General features: G+C 48.4%; 1 protein-coding gene across 2 annotated transcripts; it reads right to left on the bottom strand.

The window, feature by feature from the left end:
* Positions 1-1,214: 1,214 nt before the first annotated feature.
* Positions 1,215-22,777, bottom strand: DPP8 (dipeptidyl peptidase 8). Of its 2 annotated transcripts, XM_027714769.2 has the most exons (20): positions 22,700-22,777; positions 20,498-20,767; positions 18,870-18,982; positions 17,798-17,971; positions 16,755-16,923; positions 15,443-15,553; positions 14,957-15,085; positions 13,089-13,150; positions 12,035-12,135; positions 10,539-10,716; positions 9,179-9,338; positions 8,132-8,211; positions 7,214-7,366; positions 6,502-6,637; positions 5,615-5,760; positions 4,990-5,136; positions 4,439-4,591; positions 2,902-3,044; positions 2,089-2,200; positions 1,215-1,526 (listed from the first exon to the last, which is right to left on the bottom strand). In XM_027714769.2, exons 2-20 carry the CDS (start codon positions 20,754-20,756, stop codon positions 1,404-1,406), a joined length of 2,649 nt encoding a protein of 882 aa, XP_027570570.1. In that variant the 5' UTR covers positions 20,757-20,767; positions 22,700-22,777; the 3' UTR covers positions 1,215-1,403. The 2 variants fall into 2 exon arrangements, with proteins under 2 accessions (XP_027570570.1, XP_039245088.1); XM_039389154.1 differs by lacking the exon at positions 22,700-22,777 and having other exon boundaries at positions 1,444-1,526; positions 4,455-4,591.
* Between the last annotated feature and the right edge of the window lie 2,238 nt (positions 22,778-25,015).

Genomic DNA, 25,015 nt, shown 5'->3' with positions numbered 1-25,015 from the left:
GTTCCTCTCTAGCACCAAACGAGGAAGAAAAGGAAGTTCTTGGGTTTCTAAGAAAACCATTAAAACTTATTGGAGTCTCAGAGGCAAGTCCCAGGGGTGGAATTTCCTGGATTAAAGAGAATCATTTTGCTATGGATTTCTATCCTAAACGATCTGTTGCCAGTTAAAAGCGCCCTCACACCCTTATGCTTTTCAGCCAAGCCTGCTGTGTAGTTAAAACCTCACCAGCAAAGCCACCGGGACTGCAATCCCTCGAGGATTTGTGGGGTTACCTGAAGCTGCACGGAAAGGGGTTCTCAGACACAGCATCAGCATCATTATCATGCTACAGAGCAGTGCTAGAAAAGACCCAGGAACAGGGGACTGGACAGAGCATGAGCCTGGGAAAAAGTCCCTCATACAGCAGGAAATTCTATGGAACAGTTCATATTGCCCCACATCCTCTGCAGAATTAAGAGTATTGAATTTTAAAATCCTAACAGGATGCAGATGCCTATATCATGCTGATGTGAGGGTAAAGAAAGAGTATTGCAAACCCAGCTCCACAGTGAACATCAGGGAAAAATGTCAGTGGGATGCACTTTGAAGCTTGTTTTAAAATTTACAGAGTTTCAGCTCTTTGACTTAAGTTAGTTTGCACCTCAGAATAAAAGATTGTTATGTCCATATCACAGTAAAATATCAACTCACTTCCCCATTGAAATCAAGTACAATCAGGATAGGATCTCAAGCTGCTGGAAGAAAAAGAGAATGATTTATCCTGGGGGAGAAGGAATCAAAGAACCTGGCATCAACTGAACTGAATCCAAACTTTAAATTCATTAGGAGGCAGCTTAAAAGTCTTTCTTCTTAAAAAACAATTAACATCTAGAGAGGTGATGTGTCCAACTTGTGACCAGCTTCTAAGGAGTGAGACACATCCCCCTCATGAAGCATAAAAGCTATATGATAGCATTTAAAATTAATACAAGTTGTAACCATTCAGGTAAACAAAATCCTGCTGTGTAGTGAGCAAATCATCCAGTATTATGTAATAAGATACCAAGGAACACACTGTAAAAATACATCAATTATGTCATAATGCTTTTAAAAAGTGAAGCTCTGGTGCTGCAGAAGGACATTATTTTCAGTTTCAGCTCCTCCCCCCAGAGAACACCCATGGTACTGTGTTATACCACAGACAGTGGATTTTATTTACAGCTTAAACTTCGAAGTTATTAAATCACCGTACTTTAATTTCCTGTATGGCACCAAATTTACTTGTTTAAAAAAAGTGTCTGTGAGTGTGTGTACATGTGTGTACGTGTGGCAGGCACCAGAATGCAACGTTCCATCCTGTTTGCTCTCCTTCCCTGCACCTCCTCGTCCGGAGCACAGCCCGTGGAGCGGAGTGGAGGGGTTGGTCACAGGGCCTTCAGGGCAGCGATGTGAGAGCCCAGGTTCTCCTGCAGGTAATACAGCAGGTGCAGTTCATAGTGCTCTCCTGACTCAGGCACCCTGATGCTGTGTCTCTCCTGAGGGTAGATCTAAAAATGGAAAAAAAAGTTGTAGATATCCACAAGAGTTGCGGGCACCAACGTCTAAACCCGTCCCAGAGCCACATTCCAAATGTCCATGGAATCCCCCTGCATTAACTCTGAGCTAACACACCTCATCCTCCACTGCCTGAACCCAGAGAGAACCCACTGCACTCCCTGATCCAGGGCTGAGCCTGGCTGAGAAGAGGCAGCTCCTGCCCAGAGCCATCCCGTCAATCAGGGCATTCCCAGTTCCCCAGTGTAGTGTGGGATACCTGGGCTGCACCTGCCTGACTAGCAGGGTTTAATCAAATCTATAACCCTGTTCCACACTGCATGAACACTCCTGCACTGCCTCCCAACCGAGACCTCCTTGGGAGCAGCCTTAGCTGCTCATTTGCCCAATTTTTTTTGTTTATTTGTAAAATCTTACTTTTAAACAAATGCTGGGCTCAAATGCTACAGTTTTATCCTAGAATTCCAAGCTGCCCTGCACAGCCATGCTGCAAGTTCTAGTTCTGGACTCCCCAAAGACAGACACATCACCTTTACACCCTGGTTCTGGCCTTACCTGTAAGTCATAGGGTTTCCCAGCTCTCACCAAAAAGCTGAGCAGAATACTGGTGTGTGCAAAGTGGACGTTCTCATCCAGGAACCCGTGCAGCAGCAGCAAGCGGTTTGGTCTGGGAAAAGCAAGAGGCAAACAGTTCTAGGCAGCATCCCAGCCATTTCACAGTCCACACACATCCATTCAAAAACACTCCTTGGAAAAAAAATGTTTCCATTAAAGGCGGTGACTTCACTGCTGTAAATTGCTCTGGATGGACCAAACTTATTCCTTCTTCCTCTGAAAGTTCTTCCTGCACGTGCATATCACAGTCAGACCTTTTATCTGTGTATCTTATTTATTCTCAGCAATATTTCCTGGCTTGGACAATGCAAGGACTTAAACCTTGCTTAACACTGCTGATTGTCAGCTCTTTGGTGAGAAAGCCCCTGGTCCCAGCCTGCTCTGCTGTGCTGACATAGCCTCAGAACAGGCAGAAAATATTCTGATCAAGTAATTTTTGTTCCACTTAATCTGGCTCTGAAGTGCTAATCACAGCTGAAGATATGTTTGTCATTTCTTTAGACATAAAAGATACTCTTTAATTATAGCTACTATGAAAAGGATTACATGGAATGGTCTGTAATTATACAAATGTTCATTCCAGTATTAAGTTTATTAGTGTTGGGTACTGGTGGTTTTTTTTAATTATTATTTAATGCGAGCATTTGTGATTCCAGGACTCAACTGCCACGAACAGGGAGATAAAAATGTGTCCGTGGGGCTTGAACTTTCCTGGTGGGAAAAGTAGAAGGCAAGAGGCAGAACCAAACTCACTCAGAAGGGAACTTCTCAGCCTGCATGGCCACGGATCCCAGGTAATAGCCCTGCTCGTTGTGCTCCGGGTGGCCCATGTAACGCTCCGTGTATCCCGTGTCGTAGAAAATCCACAGCGTGACGGGGGCTCCGGCCACAGCCACCTGGGAATTCCACAGGAGAGGGCAATGACAACACCAACCCCTGACCGGGCACGTCCCTCCCTCCCCCAGCTTTATCCTGCTCTAACTGTGGAAAAAGCAAAGCACTGCCCACCCTCCCTCCCCCAGTTCACACGTGGCACGGCTGGGCTATGACCCACACGTGCTGAACACAGGGAGATCCTACAGATAAATCAGAAACAAAACCACCTGCAAGGGCTGCTGAGGGACGTGGATTTTGTGGATTTTTGTGCTTTTAGGTTCATTTGAATATCTAACAGAAACTGGGAAAGACGGCTCCCTAGGACTCAGCTACCACCAGTTTGAAGAGAGGCTTGTGGAAAAAAAGACCCAAAACCTCCCCTTTGCAAGGTAAGCGTTTTTAAAAGTAAAAATATAACAATCATTACGGATTGAGACAAATAATCATTAAACCTCCCAGTAATATTAAGGTCGGACTTGGAGAAAGCAAGAGCAGCCACAAAGTACAAAACACACCCCGAGAGCAATATCCAGCTCTTCCCACATCTCTGCCTTTGAGACGTGCCCAAAGGCAGTCTGGACATTTATTACAGTGGTCTAAAGTCAGGTAATCACAAGAATTTCAGCACCTCTCCCCATCCCCAGCCTGCCCTCCTGGCTGCTTCAGAGCACACTGCTACGAAGCAACACAGGCAATTTGATCTGGGAATAGATCTGTCTGCAAAGGAACTACTCTCTCAGGGCAGGAAAGAGGGAGGATGAGAAGGAGGTGTTGTTTTTCAGCAGGATGGTTTCTCTTACCTGGTTCACAACACAAAGAGCTCAGCTGGCACAAAGTGGGCAGCAGCTGAGACTATCTAAGGCACCTTCAGCACAGGTGACCTGAGACTGGTGGAGCTACACCAGCACAGCTAAGTCACTGCGAGCTCAACAGTCCCACACTTTCAAGCTCTCTTACACAGATCCACAGAGGGAACATCCATCTGTGCTCAGTTGACTGGGGGGAACAGTTGCTCCTCCTCACCCCAGCTTGTGAGAACAGACTCAGATATTCCAGAAAAACTGGCCTACCCCAACAGCCCCCCACTCCTCTGCCATGCCAGGCTTCTTGAATGGCAAATGTGTTCTGCCCAAAGGTAGAGTGCACAGATTTCTAGATCTGCTGTCTGTGAAATACCAAAAAAATAATCAAAGCCTGGAAGCCTAATTAGAAACACCACAGAATAAATAAATAGAAAAGCAACTTCTCTCTGAAGTCACCCAAATAGAAGAGTCTTGAAGAAACTGCACTGTGCCCTCACGTGTCCAGAGCAAGCTCCAAGGTCTTTGTGCTGTGAACACTCATGGGAGGTCACACAATTAAAGGAAAAATTCTGTCTGCACCACCAGAGTAAGTACTCAATGCATGAACATACCCTGAAGATATCTGACCTCTGTGTTAAAGCCATGAGGGAGAGGTATCCTCCATAGGACCAGCCGTGGATGCCGACACGGTCCAGGTCGATGAAGTCGTACTGCGACGCCAAGTACTGCAGCCCTTCCACCTGGTCATCGATCTCTATCTGCCCCTGCGAGGCACAGGCAGAGGCAAGTTCTGCTAGTCACAGGAAACAGTTTCATTCCCAGGATTTCCCAAGGAAACCACCTCCAGAGCTTTGCTGCCAAAGAGTAACCCATGCTGAGAATGGAAGTGTCCTGCAAATCGCAGCTGGTGGGAGTCACAGCCCCCCTTAGGCGCCACTGTGTGTCAGGGCTGCCAAGCTGGAGCTGCCTCACACCTCACAGACATTTTGTCTTTCCCACACTGAGCACCTTTCCTCCCTCAAATCTCACCTATACCCAGTTCCTGTCCCCAAGCCCAGGCAGTGCTGGGCACCTGCACCAAACCAGTGCTTCAGCTCAGGTAACACTGGGACTCAGACCCACCTCTGGCTGAGCACAGAGCTAGACTCAGAGCTCCACTTACCATTTTGTATTTAAAGGCTCCTTCAAACTTGAGCCCTCGGTGGCAAGAGCCCCTGTTGTCAATGACAACCACAACGTAGCCTAAGGAGGCCAAAGTGTTCAGTCGGAAATACTTGATTCCTTTGAACCGGTTGTTCACCAGCTGTACCTGGGTACAAGAGCAGCACAACCACACATGAATCAGAATCCAGAGGTCACTTCTTAATCCAACTTCTGATTTTATTTATATTTCCCTTCCTTTAAATGGTTTATATTTTTATAACATAAAGTTTTTAAGACCCCTAATCCCTGCTGAATTCCCTCTCCCTGTTATGAAATAACCTCTCCTTCCCCATTCCGTGTCACAGGTATGAACTGAGCTCCAGTGAGGCACCTGGAGAGGAAAGGGAGACAGAACTGGGAACAGGGACTATCTGACTCCCCCTTGCCCCAGTTCCATCTCTGCTGCTGTTCTCAGACAAGGGAAGTGCCTCAATCCAAGACCTGGAAATCCTGACTCCTTACAGCACCTTTGGCCAAGCAGCCACGCACCAAACAGGCAAAATGCCACATGCTCCCCTCAGCATGGAGCAGGAACTGCTCCTGCAGGAGAGGGTCAGCCAGCCCACCCCCTGCTCACCACTCACCTGAGGGCCTCCATAGATGAAGAGCACAGTGGGGTACTTCTTCCCAGGCTGCAGGTTGTGAGGTTTGTACATCATTCCGTACAGCGTGAACCCCGTGGAGCTCTCGAAGGAGAACACTTCAGGAGGAATGTAATCGGGAAGAGGGCCTGCCGTGGGAGGGAACAGAGAGCCTGGTTTAACAGGGCATGGATGAATAACGCAGCTCTGTTTCAGCCCTGCCCTGTCACCAGTCTCACTGCAATCCCAGCAGAGCTCTCCCATGCTTTCCAGTGGATGTGGCTGGGTCTAGACAGAAACAGGGAATGCCCCAGCCCTAGGTGAGCTTTCTCAGCCCTATAACATTCCCATCCCTGCTCTCCTGCTAATAACAGTAACTCTTCTCCCCTGACAGCCATTACAGATATCCTGTCCCTTCCTAACCCCTCTTAGGACTCACACATTTGTATGTGGAAAGCACAGGATATGGAGCATGCCTTAGGGAAAGCGAGATGAAAGGGAACAGAAACAACAGAAAACAAAGCCCAAGAGCTGTCCCACAATCCCAGGAGCAGGCAGCAGCACACACTGTTTAAGAAGTGCACACCCCTCCCCAGGAGCACACCCGTGAAAAGACACATTGCACAGCGTAAAGGAGTGCACTTAAACCCCTTCCTGAGCTAAAACTTGGTATTTTCCATATAAATTCATTCATGGTCTGTTTACGCCCATTTGTTGCTGAGCTGAAAATGTCCCTCCTGTATTTCCAAGAACTCCTCACACAAGGCTGAGTTTCAGACAAAAGTCCAGTCACTAACAACAAGAGCAAATCTCAAGCAAGCATATGCTGGGGTTATCTTTCATCCTGTGACCCTGCTTGTCCTTTTCCTGTTCCTCATGCATGCCATTACCTGCTGAATCCAAAATGGTAGCCCAGAACTCCTTTGTCCTGTGAGCTGCATCATCTTCTGACCCTGTGAGCCGGTACAGTGACACACAGTGGGGGTTCTTCTGATTACTGTACTTGCTGATGAACATGTCACAGTCCTGGGGAGAAAAAGAGCATGCCCTGAACTCCTCAGTGCAGAGGCACAAGTAAAACTGAACATTTCTTTCTGCATCTACATCTTTCAGAAGATGCTTATGGACCAAATTAAAGCAGGAAGTCTGAGCACTTTTGACTCTAAAACCCTACAGTCCTTGGCAAGGCTCATATTAACACTACAAAGCCAAAGATACACCTGCAAAGCCAACAGTGGCAGGAGGACCTGGTCACACACCTCCCTCTGGGTAATGAATTCCCAGTTGGATGCCTGGAATTCCAGCCAGTGCTGTCCCAGGCTCATCTCCTCTGGTCACTGCTCTCTAATCCACTTCAGAAAAAGAGTCAGGTTCAAAGAATTTCCAACAATTCATCCTGTCTCCTCTTGCCTGAAGTGACCTGGAGAGCAATGAACTGGAAGGTCAAATCTGGTTTCCAGGGTGTTTTTACACACCGACTGTACAACGTACAGGAGCCCACAACATGGCATAAAATGTGCTTTTGTTATACATAATTAGTGCCTTGGCTGCTGACTGATGAAGGATAAGCCCAGTGACAAGGCAGAGCACCCCCAGGCAGACCTGGCTGACGCAGCAGGCGTGGGAGTATCCACGTTCTGTCAGTCGCTTCACTTCCCCGGGATTCTCGTAGTTCACGACGTACAAGTGATGCTCCAGAGGTGAGTCTTTTGTGCCTTGAAAGTACACCAGTTTCTTGGCTTCATCCACATAGATCTGTCAGAAGCAAAACAGACAACACATCCCTCAAGATTGTTCCTTGTCAAAGTAATACCCAGTTCTTCTGCCTCCAGGTCTCCCCTCAGGCCCACTTCCATAGTGCTGAGTTGGAGCCCAACAACCCGCAGGGAATAAGCCAAATGACTGTTCTCACTGTCCACAACTCTGTCACAGTTTGCATTTCACACCTGGTTGATCAGCTCTCTCATGTAGGTTCTTTGCTGTTCCCAGTCTCCCCTATTGTTTGCTGTGCTAAATAACTGCCCCCCATTCTTTGTCACCTCCACACTCTTCAGATCCTTTCCCAAATCATGTAGGATATAAACCATCCCAGAAGGAAATCAAGGCAGCAGCTCCCTGCTATATTAAATATTCCTCAGTTGTCCCTTCTTTTGGAGGGACAGCAGACAGCAGAAGAGACTCAAACTCAGGTCAACTTGCACATCTCATTCCCCAATCCCATTTCTAACTACTAGGAAGGATTTCCAAGTCCTTTACAAAGACCAAACCAGTAAAACACTTCTATGTGAGCTGCTGTTTGATTCAAATGATCAAAGAATTCATCCAGCTCAGAGCTGGAAGAGCAGCAGTTTGGGGAGCATTCCTCCCCTCCTTGTGCAAGCTGACAAGTTATACTGAACAGAAACACTGGGTATTCTGGCTAAAACCAGACAGGATTAATGGATTATGGTGATCCCTCCAAGAGACCATCTCCCTGCAGCGTGTGTGGCAGGATATCTGTGCAGGAAGAGCAGGGCTTACGTTGGATCCATGTCTGCCAAGCACTTCCCATTCCCCACTGGTAATCGCTATCTCCTCTTTGATGAGGCACTTGAAGTCACCTGCAAATAACAAACATAAAGAGATTTTACACTTAAAATTTTTACAAAACATGGTCACAATAATTCTTCTTCTTCCCAAGCTTTTTTCCTAGAACTAAGCCCAAGAGCAACCTGTCTCTGCAGCAGACCCCCAGCTCTGCCAGCTCCCCAGACAATGTCAGGGCTGGGGCTACTTAACGTTCTGTGAAATATATGTCAAAGGATTCACAGGACTTACTTTTATATTTTTTAAAGTATTTTGTCACTTGCATAGAAATAAAGGTTTTACACTTAAAAAATGGGTGGGCAAAGGGAACGTGAAGTGTCAAAAAATGGGCAATTTTGCAACAGGGTGGGGAACAACTCTGCTTTTCTAAGACAGTCTAATTTCCCTTAGAACGAGGGAGATATAACAAGAAAAAAGGTCGTATGCATTCAGAGAAATCCAATCCACCCAGGATATAAGGCTACCTGGGAAAAAACAACCCACCAACAGTTGCATGAAACTAGGACCTCTAGGAAAATTAGGTGTATTTTTTGTGCCTGCAGAGTTCAGTAAGTGCCTTTAACACACACCAAGTAAATTAAGTATCCCAGCATGAAACTGCGAATTAAAGGACACGTGCTGTGGAAAAGTCACTCTGGGAGCTCTGCACACAGTGACATCCTGCATCTGAGCAAGACCAAACCCCAGCAGTGACAAGGAAAAGCCAACTAAGTCTCACAGTATCACAGGCAGCTTTTTTCCCCCATCTGGTTTTTGCAAACTTTTCCCTCTAGTCCATAAGGAAGGGTCAGGGTTAAAACTAATGCATGCTGAAAACAGAAGAATTTCTATTCAAGAGGAATGACTGTACAGGGAAGAGCTTCCCTGGACAACGGCAGAAGTTTCCAATAAGATAGTAATTCCTGCCAGCTGGAAGGACATTTATTTCCTCACCAGGCAGCAGCAAATGCCCAACTAAAGCAAAAGGATAATATCCCTTACTGGGGGCAGGGAGGCCTCCACAGGACCGTTTGTATTTGCTCTCCTTCAGCACTGAGGTGACTTTGTACAGGTGCCGGAATCCTGTTTTACACTCGGAGGCAAAGATGAACTCTATCTCATCTTCCTGGGCTTGGGGGAAAACATGGAAGATATCGTGGATCTGTGGAGACAGAGCAGTGGGTTATTGTAATTAGTCACACAAAACACCTTCCTCTTGGTGCTCAACACACACCACACGGTCCAGGCTGACTGGGTGCAGCACTGTCCCTTACTGGGAGAACCAGTTACACTTTGAGCTGGGGGATCTGCAGCCAGTGCCACATCCCCACAGCTCCAGCTTGTTGCCAGTCTAACTCTATATGGTGGTCACCAAACTAATGAAGTTTTTCTGCACCTGCCTTTCTAGCTTGGTCACAGGGGTGGGTCCAGCCCTGCAGACCTCTGTCCTGTGCTGTCTGCAAGCCCTCAAGTGAAGGGTTATTTAAAGAAAGATGAGCTCACATCATCTTCCCACTCATCAGGAACTCTTCCTTCAAGGGAAAACCCTTTGAGGGACTTGGGAGCATTTATCTGCACAGGATGAGCTGCCAGTCAAAAAACACTCCAGTCAGTAAAAATACTGGAGGAAGGAAAACTCATTGCACCATCCTGAAACCACGACACCATTGCTAAGGAGAAAACTTGGTATCATAGTGGGCAGTCACTGTATAGGGACCATTCACTGGAAGGCTTTGTGCAAGTGCTCTCTGCTGAAAGATCGAGCCACCTGCCAGTGATTGATGCTCCAGGCACACCTCCAATGGCATTCCCTTTGATCCTTGGATCTGTATCTGCAGCAGTGTGAGGAGGGGCACACATTTTTGCAACAGTAACCAGGCACACCAGTGTCTGGTCACAGCACAGGCTCTGCAGTTCACCTGCCACAACATCACACCCCAATCTATTTCACCAAAAACAGTAGTTCAGGAGGGAGTTAGTGCCTGTCAGCAGACTCTCAGGACTTGTTCACCCACTATCATCTTGCTACATCTTTGTTGGCTGAAGAATATTTAATCTGGTGGTGAACGACCAGCACCAAGAAGCTGCAGAGTGTCAGTAACACTGTGGGCAAGGGGGTGCTCAGGACCCCCAGAGCCCTGGGCTCTGCTCCTGCCTCTGAACACTGTGCAGCCTCAAGCAAAGCAGCTTTTGTTTTCACATCCCAAATCTTCCTGTTCTCTACATACTGTTTTTAACAGCAGGAAGTACAGAATATGCACAGAACTTGCACAGTGGGATCCCTCTCTTAGGCAGCACAAAAAACACCAGCGCTGCTCAAGTGCTACAAACTGTCAGAGAAGGTTGAAATTCAAATTCTTACATTTATCCAGATGTCTGTTGTTTCTTCATAAATAATGAAAGGTGTAACAGAATCTGGGACAGCATCGATGAGTTTCTGCCTTTCCATTGCATCATCTTCTGTGGGGATGAATAATGCAGGAGGGATCAGGACTATCTGCAGCCGAGTTTGGGAGCGATCCAGCAGGATAGACCAGATGCTGTTGGGGAGACAGATATTAGAGAAAATAACATGCAACCATGAGTATGACACAGGCCTGAAAATCTCAGCAGACACTCACTAGCACCAGGCATTTTGGGGGAGCCAGGAATGTTCGACTGCAAATTAAGCACAAAGTCACGTGCAAAATTTCACCCACATAAACAAGTTTCTTCCACAACACAAGAACCTATTCACTTCATTTCAATATTGCATAAGCACTGCAGGTTCAAAAGTTTAATTCGTTCCATTCTCCCCGATTTGAATTGTGCTTCAAGGGAGAAAGAGAAGAGAAAAATCAGAGGGAATAATGAAGCAGAAAAATCTCAATTGAAATTTCAGGATGCTTGTAAAAATACTATTGCTTTAAACCTACACCTGGCAGAGAATAACACTGGCACCTCAATGGATTGGCAGCAGCCCCTGCCATATTCTGATGGCTTTGCATGTAGCTCTAACAATAATCCTGCAAAAAGCAGGATAATGTAACAAATGTGTCCCTGGACTCCTTCCACATTTGAGGGGGGAAAAAACCTAAAAATGTGAAAGCCATCTTTAGATTCAAAAACTGGAGGAGTGCAATTCTGGAAAATCATGGAATCATTTAGGTTGGAAAAGACCTTGAAGATCATCGAGTCCAACCATTCCCCCAGCACTGCCAAGCCCACCACTAAACCATGTCCCCAAGTGCCACATCTACATGGCCTTTAACTCTCTCCAGGGATGGGGACTCCACCACTGCCCTGGGCAGCTGTGCCAGGGCTGGACAACCTTTTGGTGAAAAACCCTTTTGGAGAAGCTTCTGGTGAGTTAGAAACGCTGTACTACATCATCTACAGGGTTAAAATGACATGCAAATGTAAGTAGCACTTACAGCAGGTTTTCTGATCAGTAAGTCTGGTCAGCAGGGATGGTCCAGTGGTTAGGGCTCTAGCCTAGGGCCTGGGGGACTGGGCTCATTTCTCTCCTCAGCCACAGACTTCCTGCGTGACCTCTCACTTAACCTCTCTGGGCTTCAGTTCCCCATCTGTAAAATGGGGACAATAGCACTGCACTCTCTCTCACAGGGACGCTGAGAGGACACACACACCAAAGGCTGCGAGTGCCCAAAACCAAAGCAGCAGGGCCAGGGACCAGGGAGAGGGACAGCGAGGAGCCTGGTTTGGCTTTTGGAAAAATGGTCCCCTTTGCACAAACGAGTTGGTAGTAATGTAAAAGTGAAAGCAGGCTTAAGCTGGAAGAAGAGAGAGACCACTACAATCTGCTTCTGACTGTATCACCCCAAACCCTCTGAGCAGAGACAGGAGTAACATACGCACTATTTTCCTTCTGGCGTCCACCCAGCTCTAGCAATGTACTCTACTCCTTCAAAGAGGATCTCGAAGGGCTGAACTAGCTCTTTATCCACAACATCTGCAATCTGTTGACAAAGCAGCAATTCAGTGACACTGAGATGAACCCCCACAACCAGTTTTTTCATGCACGATGAGAGTCTGGACACAGAAGACTTTTTCTGTGCAGCTCATGCAATTGAGATTGTTCAGCCTTTGCAGCACAGCAGGAGAGCTGCACTCTACCAGTACAGCCAGGGCTGGGATCAGGGAGCCTGGATGCTGCTCACAAATCTGTCCTTCATCTCGGACAACTCACTGGAACTCTCAGTTCCCCTCTGGGAAGGGGAGGTGGTTTGTACTGAGGGTGCTTTTATGGGCAGGTGCTGAACGTCCTGCATGACCTCCAGTTATTAACGTGCTGCAGTCTGTTCCTGCTGGGACTGGGAACAAGTTCCAGTGGTACCCAAAGGGTCCTGAAGGCTTTCCCTGCCTTTGCTGGCTGACACCAGCATCACTATCCCAACAGGTGACTGCTGATGGCTGAAGGAGCTCAAGAGTAGAAGAATCCCCATAATTTATGGCTGTTACTGTATCTGTTTGGTAAGACTGATTTCCCAGCTGTCCAAAGGTCTTGGACTGGGCTATGGAAATTTCTGCATCTGTTAAAAAATCCCAGGGCAACAGCAAAGTTCATCTCTTTCCATATGGTTTTGTAAGGTGATATATTGTCTTTGCAATCAAATTTTCCCAATATCTGCAGCCAATCAAGAGATCAGTCACAGAAGGTCTAACCACGCACACCTAAAATGCTCTGCTCTGCAGCTGGGTTTTTACACCAGTGGTAGGGAAGGAAAGCACAGCCTTGAGAAACACTGCTGCACACAGACACCAGGAATGAGCCAAGGGCACTGCCTCCAGAGAAGCCAGTAAGCCATCACAACCAAGAAAGTGCCTTTGTACTGAACTGGAAAATGAATGTTACCAAAGAAGAATCACAGCAATTCTATGTATTTGGCAAACAAACAGAACAAAGACTTACTCTGCCTTCTGCATTGATTGTCACCTCAGAGATCTTGAAAGTGACCTTTGGATTTGCTGTACCTGTAAAAACAGATGTGACCAGTCAGGCACCAGTTGTTTGCTGGGATTATTGTGGTGTTACTCACACAGAACTGGAAAAGGCAAACAGCAGAATGCTCTTTGATCACATAACCTCCATGCCTGTGTGAGACAGCACAGAACCAGGCAGGGAACTGTAAACATGAGGAGATTTAGTGGATTGTAATCCTGCAAACATGCTACTGTCACAGTCAGCCTTCTCTCTCACAGTCAACGGATGCAGGTACTAGTTGGAAGTAAATGCTCAGGAGTGATCAGTACAGCAAAGTAAGCTTTGGTTCCCTGTTTGGCTCTTATTCTCAAGGTAGTACATAGAAAATGACCCAGTGCTAAAAAGCATCTGTGAAAATTAACTGTGAAAATTAAACCTAAAAGCCTACTGCCATCACTAGTGCCATTAAGATAATAAAGCTCCATATTTCTGTTGATCAGTGAAAATCTAAAGTTAACTCTTTCCACAAAGAAGCAACTCATCCTGCTGTACAGCCCCTGCCCTGCTCCACACAGGGAAGAGGGACTTTAAAGAATAAATCAATGCCAGTTGATCCACAAGGAGTCACATGGCAATTCCATGTACTCTGAATATTCTCAATGCTGCTGTGAAGTACTCCCACTTCACCAAACCTGAGGCACTGAGGTGAAACTACTTGCCTTGGATCACAGTGCCAACCTATTTAAGTCCTTACTTCTCCCAGGAAAGAATGTTCTCCACTTCCTCAAGCTTTACCCTCATAACATTCCACAGGAAAGGGGTGTTGTCCCTGCAGCTCACATTAGAAGCTGAGACCCACAGACTAAAACCTTTATTTGGGCTTTGGTTAGCTCAGTTTCTTTGCATTGAATAATTTCAGAAATCTGGGTGTCCACAAGCACCACAAAAACCACAAGGAGTCACCTCTTGCTTCCCAGGCTCACAGTGAACCTTTCCCTCTCCTCAAAACAAGTACTAAATGAGGAAAAATAGAAGACTTTTCCCAGTGGATCAGGGTATCTGCAAGATCTGAATGAATTCTGCAGCTTGGAAAGGTCACCCAAACAGAAGATATTTGTCCAAAAAATGAAGATTTCAGGAGTGAGGAAAGAGAGCAAAGCACTGTTATCTGTGAGCCACATGCCCTGCTGTGACAGCAGGGACATCTCAGAAGGGTCAAACTCTTCACACCTGACTGAATCAGACTTCAGCAGGTCTGCTTAAATCCCACTTCCCTGCTTCCAGTGACACTCCAGTTTATGTGCTTCAAGCCTGCCCTCACCTCTTTTTGCTGAAGCCTCCAGATCATACATTTTTCAAAAATATGACCACAGGAGGTTTTCCTGGCAGGCTGCAACATGCTGAGTTTGCTGTTCAAAGTCCAAGAGCAATCCTGGAGAACTGACTCCTTCAGAACTTGAACTGCAAGGGCACTGCCAGCAGCTAAACAGAAACCCTCCCAAAAAACCAGAAGGCTGTCATTCTGCAGCTGTTCCCTCAGGAAACGGGGCTGTAACAAGAACCAGCTCCTCAACAACTCAGATCTGCCAGGATGTGAGAGAGCAGCTCCAAAATAGTGACCATCAGAGAGGGTTTCTGCCAACTCCTGACACCCAGACAGAGCCCTCAGTAACCACATGGCTGCAGCATCAGCACAGTCACCAGTGACCCATCTAAGCTCTAGAGCAGCTTCCCCAAACATGTTTCCACCACTCCAACACATCCCTGCTCTAGGCTGGGAGAGTCACTGCTGTCAGGCACATGGAATGAAATTCCACGTCTCCCAGACACAGGGATGTAAAGCTTCAGGCTCTCACCAGTTTTGGGGTACCGGAAGGAATCTGTTCTTCTTGTCTCCAGCATGGGGGATGTGACATGGATAATTTCCACCTCTGACTCATCGTTTTCTTCATAAAGAATTCGAAGGACTTTACCCCCATCCAGTGCTGTAAATGAATTAACATTGCAGAATTAACAGGACAGCTCTCGTTATCAGTTATTGCAGGCATCAATTATCTCAGGAGCACAAGCAGATTGGAAGGAAGAAGAAAAATCCAACAAAGCCTGTGATTCATGTTTCATTAAGCAAAACTCTGAGACTCTTACAACTCCCACCTCTGTTGTGAGAAGGGAAGTCTATTCCTCCAGTGCTCACAAGGCCCCTGTAACATACCCACTGCTGACAGATCAAAAGAAATTATAAGGTTTCCACCTTGCATAGAGACAAGTAACAGAAAAAAAATAACTGCCCTGGACAGCAGAGGAGAGAAGTCACTACTCGTGCCTGGATTCGCCACACTTACTTGGCTGTGCCCTTGGGCACCACCAGTAGCCAGTGTATCTGTCAAACTCCTCCTGCAGCACAAAAGTGGCCACGCCAGCAGATTTTGGATCCTCCTCAACATTGGCCAGTTCTAGACAAACAGACACCAAAGAATTAGTTTGTGATGTGCTGTAGAACCAAACCAGTTCCGCATTATCCCAAACATGACCCGAGTTCACCCCCCTGGGAAGAACTACACGATAATAAATCTGACTTCTCAGCAGATTTGTCTTCTGCTTCCACCCTTCCCTGTTGATTTATTTAGGGAGGATTTAATCCTCTCTGGCATGGCAGCTTCCTTTAGGAAAAGAAAGCCATCCTCCCCTCTTACTCCTACCTAATCAGGCTCTCAATTGGTCAAAAAAGAAAATGTTCTCTCTACCTGAGCTCGGTGAGGTGGAATCACAACTTTTAAGAAAATCAAAGAAATAAAAACAACCCAAATCTTTCCTGAACAATTGAAACTGAAAACATCAACATTCAGAAAAATGAAAGCACCAGTATTTCATTCCCTGTGCAACCCAAAAGTAACAGACTTACATAACACCTCAACATGATGACATATCCGTAGGGTTTCAATATTTTTCCTGTTACCCTGGAGGTAACTTAGCAGCGCTCCATAAATAATTATCATCTGAGAAGGAGTCATTGCTACAGTTTATTTTTACTGTACTTACATAATATTTTAATATTTAACATTTGAATAATCTAAAGCATTATTATAAAGTGTCAGGAATTTTAATTAACTAAAATTTAAATGACACAGTTTAAGTACAAAATGTAATTGATTTTTAAAAAGTGTTTTATCCACAATTTCCCATGTTCTTTCTTCCTGGTCTAAAACAGAGTTGGAGAGGGTAAGAAGTGAGGACCCAGGTCACTGAGTATGAGGGGCCAGCAGAAACCCCAGTGCTATTCAGAAACTGCCTCAATTGTTTTTCAAAGTCTCTGCAGCCTGATTTCACTGACGGAAACTTTTCTCCAGCTCTATTCCACCCACAGCTCCTCCACACACAAAAAAGGCTGTTCCAGTAAAAAGCAATGTGCTGTGTTTCAGGAGAAGAGCCCTTCCATATGTACCCACCAAACAACTCATTCTGCCAGATTCCACAGTGCAGGGAAAAGAATCATCCCACAGTATGTGCACCAGGGGAACCGTGCAGAACGTGACAAACAAGGTGGGATAAACAGTGGCCACGACCCCGATTTCAGGAGAACCTTTAGTGCCATTCAGTCTGGCAAGAAAAAGTGCAGAGGAGGTGCAGGGGTTGGATTCAGGGTGCATTAATTACCATTGTGCACAAACGTCAGCCTCCTCTCCTCCCTGGATTCTATATTGGATATCCAGATGTCGTTGCAATGGATAAACGCAATCCAATTTGGATCAGCTGGACAAAGCTTGGGATCCATCCGGATATTTGGACAACTGGTCTCTACCAGGATGGGTCTTAATGGCTGTTGCTGTTTGGAATTTAAAAACAAACAAACAAACAAAAAAAGCAATGATGACACATGAATACATGCACAAAGTAACCTGGATTTTCAGAAGGCCACAGCAGTGTGGACACTGACTACAAATACATGTTTACAGACAAATCTACTCATTTTAAACACACAAAAATACCATGCAGGTAATTTATAGGGAAAGTTGTGCTTCTACCATGGTTGCACAGGCTCTACCAGGGCTCTCTCCCCACTGCTGAGGATCAGCCCCAAATCAGAGGGCAGCTTGTCTAGAGAATCCTGGCAAACTCCTAAAAACAGCACCCTAAAAGGGACTGGCAGAACATGCAACCTTGTCCTCCAAAAGCAGCTCAGGGTACAGTAAATTCCCCCTGACAATAGGGTTAGACAGACACCAGGCATCTGTTGTAATAATGAGAAATTATTTCAGCTTTGAAGTCCAGCTTCAGCACCAGCAGAGTAAAGGCTGCTTGTTCTGCAAGCTGTACAGCCAAGTGGTGTAACACATCCAGCACTGCCCCTGAACAGTGACCTGGAAGTGCAGCTTGGGGACTGAAGTTGTCTCTGATGTGACTTCTGACTCCATGAAGAGCAGGGAACCTTTTGTTGCTTTTTATGGACATTGCTAGTCGTGAAAAATAATTTAAAAATATCTGCTGTCCTGCCTTGCTGCCATGGTTTTTACCATTTCTTGTAATCCTCCATCTGAGTTTCTATGACCATGGAAATGCATCCCTGTGGAGGACTTCTCCACGTTTCCAGGGTTATCAAGGTCACTTGCAATAACTGATGATGATCACGCTCTCTGCTCTCACTCCAAGCCAAAGGAGCTCCTGGCCAGAGCAGAGAGACAGAAGAGGAGCAAACTCACAGTGAATCCATGAGGGCCTCCATCCTTCACATGATAAATCCCACTCCCTGCCTGGAATAAGAAGGTGCCACTCTCCCGGTGATAATCATAGGAGGCAATCCCGACGGTGCCGATCCGCTTCCGCTCCCGCAGCAATTCCTCTTCCCGGGAGTACATCCCATAGTCCAGGATGGCCTGAAAACAGGCAGAGAACACAATCACACCTCTGCTCTGCACGCCTCACTGTTGGAGCATCCCTGCATGCTGAGCTTCCAGCAGCAGATGGCTGTGCAGACTGCCTCCTCCTCCGCAATCCTGCTGCCGGCTGGGAGCCCACTCCTGCTCTGCTGCTGCCATCAGCACTCGTAGGTGCAGGCCATGATCGGATCCCACACAGCCGTAAACCTGACAGCCACCCCTCCCCAGCACACCAGCATTGTTCCCAATATTCCTGGTATGAGAAGGACCAGCCTGAAGGTCTGTTACTTCTGGAATGAGCAGGAGAGGCTTTGCTCATGTTCACAGACACACAGTGACTGGTCTGGTGGGAGGAGAGCGCAGCCCAGGTTTTATGTCTGGCTGACAGCCCTGGGAGATAACATGGGGAAAAATACACCTCATGCCATGCGGGGTTTGTCCCACCGCCTCCAACCTGCCACGCTGCCTGGGATGGGATGGTGCAGGCTTGCTGGGTGCAGCAGTGAAAAGGGAATGCACATTGCAGTGAGTGGGAAAGGGATGCTCTGCTCCACATGAGTCACGGAGCCACCGGCTGATCCTCGGGGGAACCATCACTTCCCCTGCAAGACAGCAGGGAAGTGATTGGAGACTGCAGGCTCCTCCAGCAATCCCCAAGATCTCACAGCACAGAATTGGATGTAAATTAGAATTTTCCATCTCTGTCAGCAAAGGAGGAATCATCCAGCACACACAGAGGCTATGATTCCAAACAGGAGAAAGCTGTGCTCGGTTTCGGGATGGCTGCAGGAGAATCTTAAAATATTTAAGACAATAAACTTCAAATTTTAATGATGGCTTACAGGTGCAAGCCTGAAGCCCACGTCCTTGAAGGGAAAAAGAAATGATGACTCACTGGAAAAAGATCCAGAAGAGGTTTCCAGGAAAGCAACAGGACGGCAGCTTTGTTTATGGTTTTGGGGATTTCAGAGTAGAAGAGTGTGTTCTCCCTGTTCTCCCCAGACATTGCTATGGAAAAGGAGGAGAAAATAAAGACAAAAGGTGTATTAGCTTTCTGCTAATAATTCACTCTGACAGAATTTCCAGAAAGTTTCCCAGGCCCTTCCTACAAGAGAAAGTACTGATGGTCTCTGCACTGCAGCCCCACTCTGGGAATTCCCTGTTTCACAGAAATGCAACTCATGGAAAAGGCAGAGGACAAAGAATTACACCCAGGCTCACCCCACTCTGCCTGAAGCATGTCTGTGTCTTCCTGCTGCCCTTTTTTTCCATAAGCTTTATAAATCAAGGAGGGCCTTTCTGCCAATTCCTCTGGTGGGATACATGATGCAGCTCGTGTTTCAGAGATAATAGAAAAAAATAACCCTTTAGGGAGGTTTGAATGTCCCTTTCCTGCTCCTCTCCCTCAGTGCTATTCAGATTTCTGAAGGCTCCTGCCCAAGCACATGGGGATGAGCCCAGAGGGAGCCAGGTGTGCTCCAGGGAAGGCCAGGCTCAGGAAGCAGCACTTGGGAAACCAGAGCTAACCCCAGGGGCTCAGCCTTAACCCCCCTGTGATGTGCTTGAACTCAGCACCATTCAAGGATTATGATCCCCATCCTCTGAAAAGGGGAAAAAGGGACCGACCAGCAGTGTTCTGGCCATGTCACTGCACAGCACGTGCAAAGACCTGGTGAATCACAAACCTGAGCTTAAGCAAAGTAGCCTAAGTGGTGAGCAGTGGGGACAGAATATGGCTCTGGCTCCTAGGCCTCTGCTCCAGCCATTGCTTCTCTCCCTTCTCTCCCTAATCCAGGTTTTCACGGATTCATGTTCAGCTAGTGCAGCTTTTGACAAAAGCATTCCTCTCCCACAAAGGCTGCTCCAAAGAGCCATCCAGAGGGTTGCTCACAGTATCACTTGCAGAGCCAAATCACTTCTATCAAATGAACATTAATTAGTGAAGCAATGCCCAAGTGAGGCACCAAGGCCAAGAACAACAAACTGCATCAAGTTCTTCCTTATCAAGACCAAAAATGTTGAGAAAAGTATTTACTCTTTGAGCTGCCCCCACCCTACACTGCTATTTATTCCCCACAGGATCCCTGGAAAACCTGCTCCATCAGCAGCTGAGGCACAAAGGACTTCTAAAATGACACATCATCGCTGCTTTGGAAGGAAACTTTTAAGGAGAACAAGGTTCTACCCAATATCTGTCATTGAGAGAGAGGAGATCAAACCTGCACAGCTTTGGGAGAGGGGTGAGAGAAAAGGGACTGAACAGACTTCCAGCTTGGGAACACTTGGACAACATTTGGGAACAGAGGACACTTCACAGTTCTTTTCCAGCTCTAATGGGTCACCCCCACCCATTCCCATGGGAGGTTACATCACAAGTTTTAAGGAGACATTGAGATCATGATCCTGACTTTTTCCCAGCCAGTGTGGCCTGGAATCTCTTTTGGTTTAACTGCCAGAAATCCCAGCTGTCAGGAGCAGTCAGAGCCCCACAGCCCTGCAGTGACAGGGGCCGTCACAGCTTACCCAGATAGTAGATCCTGTCGGAATGGGGACCTTCAGGATCGTTTTTCTTCACGAATGTGAAGTCGTGAGGGGCTTTTGCCATCATGTATCCATGATACTTCCGCGTGTCCGTCAGCAGTTTCCGGAGCTGGCTCCAGGAATGCCTCTCCACATAGAAAGGTTCCAGTTTTGGCTGCTCCTCCCTCGGGACCTGCTCCTCCCGACCCGCGGTCTCAAAGATTTCCAGCGCCGGCTGTTCAGTTTCCATGGCTGCTGCCATGTTGCATGTTTCTGGAAGGACGGAACAGCACAGGGTCAGCTCCAGCAAACCCCCACTGCAGACCCCCAGCACACCCCACAGCAAAGAAAACCATCGCTCCACGTGGAGAATAAACCCCACAGCACAAGGAAGAGGGATAGGAAAGAGATTCCTGCTCTGGAAAACAAAGGCACCACTCGGCTCTTCAGAACGGGAGCAAGGACTTCATGGAGACACAGATTTATGGCTGTTGGCCTTTCCCACACCCTCACATACCAACTGCTCATTTTAGTTCATGAAGCGGATGAATTCTTCCCCTTTAAGCTCCTCTCTGCTCCTGCCCCCTGTGATCTGCACAAATGCCCCCTCCCTGCACTACCATGGGAATGGGGGATGACCAGGAGTGCAGCCAGAGCAGGGACAAACTGCTCAGAAGAAACAACACTGGTAGTTGCTGTGAAACCATCAGGCCATTCACAACAGCTGCATGTCCTTACTCCCGTTATTCTCCTATAATTTATTGGATTTGTTTGCACTTCCTTTCAAACAAAACTCAGAAGTGTCTAGAAACGACCACCACTATTTTATCACCCCGGGGCCACAACTGCAAACACCAGGAGAAAGGGGACACTGTGTAAAAAGCCTTTCCCAGACAGATTTATCTGCAGCACAAGCCCTATCCTGCCCAGCAGGTTGTTTATGGAGCAGATATCTCCTCCCGCACTCAGCTGGGCTTCACCAAGTGTAGCTGAGCTGGCATTATCAGCACAGATGTCTGGCAGGAGGAAATCAAGTCCTCCCACTGTAAATCCCAGACCCAAGGGCAGCTCCAAAACGATCCAGGCCATAAACTCCTGCCACACAGTTCATTCCTGGAGAATCCAAGGTGTAGGATTGTCAATCCTCAAAGGGAGGGGGTTCTATATATAGGATGGAAAGACTGCACTAATGCAGCCTAAATAAAGCTCTTCCCTGGAGCAAACAGGCTCTGAAGGATCCCTGAATCCCCAGGCCAGGGCTTGGGCAGCTGGCAAAGCTCCCTGGTGGAGGAGCTCTCCCACGGCTCGGCACCGCTGAGACACCTCAGAGGAGTGACAAAGCCACGTCCCACACCTTGGCCCAAACCCATTCGAACACAAACTGCCAAAAGCAAAGCCCAGCAGGTCTGGAACCACCTTTGGCAGCACAAACCCAACAAACAAAGGTCTTTCTTTTGTCCACGCTATTTATAGCACAAAAACCCCAGAATAGAACAGCCCTGTACAGCTGGAGGGAGGGTCCGAGGCGTGCCCAGAGCAGTGCTATGCTCAGACAAGAGCCTCCAAACCTCAATCACAGAACCCGTTTAATCTGCACGATTCCAACAAAGAAAAGTCTCCTTTCCCCACCTACACCCGAGTGCTGCTGCGTCTTAACCCGACCTACTTCTCACAGCAAAAAAGATAAAAACCGAACAGGAGGTAACGTTACCGAGCCGATAACAGCGAGAACGGGCACCCGGCATGGGGGTGTCGGCCCGGGCTTGTGCCCCGGGAAGATGCCGGAGGGGTCCCCACGGCCGGGGGCAGAACCCAGGGGTTCCTCCACGGCCAGGCACGTCCCAGGGGGGACCCCCAAGGCTGGGGGCAGATTCCGGGGGAGGGGGGGCGGTGGGCAGATCCCGGAAATCCCTCCACGGACGAGGGCAGATGCCGGGGGAAGCCCCAAGGCCGGGGGCAGATCCCAGGGGGGACCCCCAAGGCCGGGGGCAGATCCCAAGGGTCCATCCACGGCCCGGGGCAGATCCCGAGGGAGCGGTGGGCAGGTCCCAGGGGGGTCCCCCAGGGGCGGGGGAGCGGCCAGGCCTGGCCGGGGGCGGAAGGCCTGGCCGCCCTAGGTGAAGCCCCCTCCTCCCGCCCACCCCAGGGGCTCTCCCCGGCGCGGAGTCCCCTCCCCGCCCCGCCCCAGGCTCCCGCGGTACTCACCCCGGCTCTCCCCGGCGCTCCGCGGGCGCTGCTGCCGGGCCGCCCCGCCGGGCCGCTGCCGCCGCTTCCGCTTCCGCTCCCGGGAGGGGCCGCACAGCGCGGCACCGGCGAGGGCGCCGCCTGCCGGCCAGGATGACCGGGCTGCGGGGGTGCGACACCCACCCGGGACACGGGGACAGGGACACGGGACACGGGATACGGGATACGGGACACGCTCCTCACCCCTTGCACGGGGGCCGGGACACGCATACACACTGCACAATGAACGGGGGTCAGGTCTTGCAACCTCCCTCGTGCGCCGGGACCCCGCGGTTTCAAAAATCTCGTTCCCTCCCGCCCCCCCCAAATGCCACCATTTCCACATGGACACGCTGCCCACAGCAAAAAAAAAATAAAAAAATAATAATTTCCCAGCTGCTAATAACGAGTGTTCAGCACGGGGCACCCTCAGGCTCCAGGGAAGTAAGCCCCCAGACCTCCCCCAGGCTCCAGAGCAATGAGCCCCCAAAACATCCACATGTTCCAGAGCAATGAGCCCACAAATCACAGGCTCCAGAGACATCCCAAAACACCCCCAGGCTCCAGTGCAGTCAGTCCCCAGACACTCCTCAGGTTCCAGTGAGCCCCCAAAACACCTCAAGGCTCCAGTGAAGCCTCAAAACACCACCGGGCTCCAAAGCAGTGAGCCCCCCAAACATTCCCAGGCTCCAGAGCAGTGACTGCCCCAAAACACCGCGCAGGCTCCAGTGACCCCTCAGCCACTCATTTCTTTGCACCTGAATTTCCAAACCAAAGCCCCCTTTTGTCAAGTGAAGTCTTTTTTGCCCCCCTATAAACCAGAAAAAACAACTTCGCTGCAGGTGCCCCCTGCTAAATGCAGGTGCAGGTGGAATTCCTGGGTCACACTGGGACCTGAACACTGTTTTTCCCCACCCGCTGCCCCAAAGGGTATCTGGGGTTTGTGTTCCCAAATCAAGCAGCCTGGAGATCATTGCTACAGCTCTGCCCACCTTCTGCAGTAGCTGCACAACCTTGTGCAGTAGCTGCACAGCCCCAGCAGTGGCAGAGGTCGGGAATCCTCCATCCAGGGCAGGCTGGGGCACGGGGTCCGTGTCTCCCACTGACGTGGAGATTCACACAGAAAACCCTAAGGCTGGAAGAGGTCGTGCCAAGCTGGGATGGAGGGAGAATGGATTTGCTGCTGGAATGAGGATGGCCATGGGCAAAGGGCTCTTGTATGAGCTGCTGAGGGAGCAAGGGGCATCATTTTTGGAAGTATCACCGTAATCAGTGCTGTCACTTTTCAGTCTTTTTATCACAGAATCATGGAATGGTTTGGGTTGGAAGGGACCTTAAAGCTCATCTCGTTCCAACCATGAGCAGGGACACCTTCCCCTATCTCAGGTTGCTCCAAGCCCCATCCAACCTGGCCTTGGATACTTGCAGGGATGGGACACCCACAGCTGCCCTGGGCAGCCTGTGCCAGTGCTTGGAGGTCTCGGGGCACGTAATAATGGCAGTGTAGGAGTTTAAAGAGGTTGGAGCACACAGGATTGGCATTTTCTACATTTCTATCCTCCTCCCCTGGTCACGGCTGAGATGGGGTCGGTCTCTTCTCCCATGTAAGGATAGGACAAGAGGAACAGCCTCAAGTTGCACCAGGGTAGGTTTAGGTTGGATATTAGGAAAATTTCTTCATTGAAAGGGTTGTAAAGCATTGGAAAGAGCTGCCCAGGGCAGTGGTGGGGTCCCCATCCCCGGGGGGGGATTTAAAAGCCATAGAGATGTGGCACTTGCAGACATTCAGCAGATATCTTGTCAGTGCTGAGGGAACAGTTTACACTAACACACTAGTGCCCTCTTTCCAAGGACACTGTACTCTAAAACCTGCTGTGGGCTACTCATTTACTTTGTTTTGATCAAGTTTCACACATTAAAAAACTGATAATGCTCTCTGCATGTAATTTTTTTCCATGAACTTTTTAAGCATGAGTACCACTATAGGCAGTAATTCTTTTTACATATCTATCTATCTATCTATCTATCTACATATATATATACACATATATGTACACATATATTACGTTGCTCCCAAACTCTCCTTAATTTCTCAATAAATTCCTCTTATTTTCCGCCTTATTTTCTCAACAAATGTAATCAAGAGCATGAAAATGCACCAAGCTTTCGGTTTGGGAGGGGTTTTCCAGCCGAAACGACGCTGCGATTCCCCATCACGGCAGGCTCAGAGCTCCGAGGTCTCTGAGGGCTCTGAGGGGGCTCGGCCGCCCCCGCCCCGCCCCGCGCGCAGGCGCAGCG

The sequence above is a fragment of the Pipra filicauda genome, unplaced genomic scaffold, assembly GCF_003945595.2.
Source record: "Pipra filicauda isolate LSUMZ 115617 unplaced genomic scaffold, ASM394559v2 scaffold70_size2993248_pilon, whole genome shotgun sequence".
Taxonomy (NCBI): Eukaryota; Metazoa; Chordata; class Aves; order Passeriformes; family Pipridae; genus Pipra; species Pipra filicauda.
This window is presented reverse-complemented; position numbering and strand designations above follow the sequence as displayed.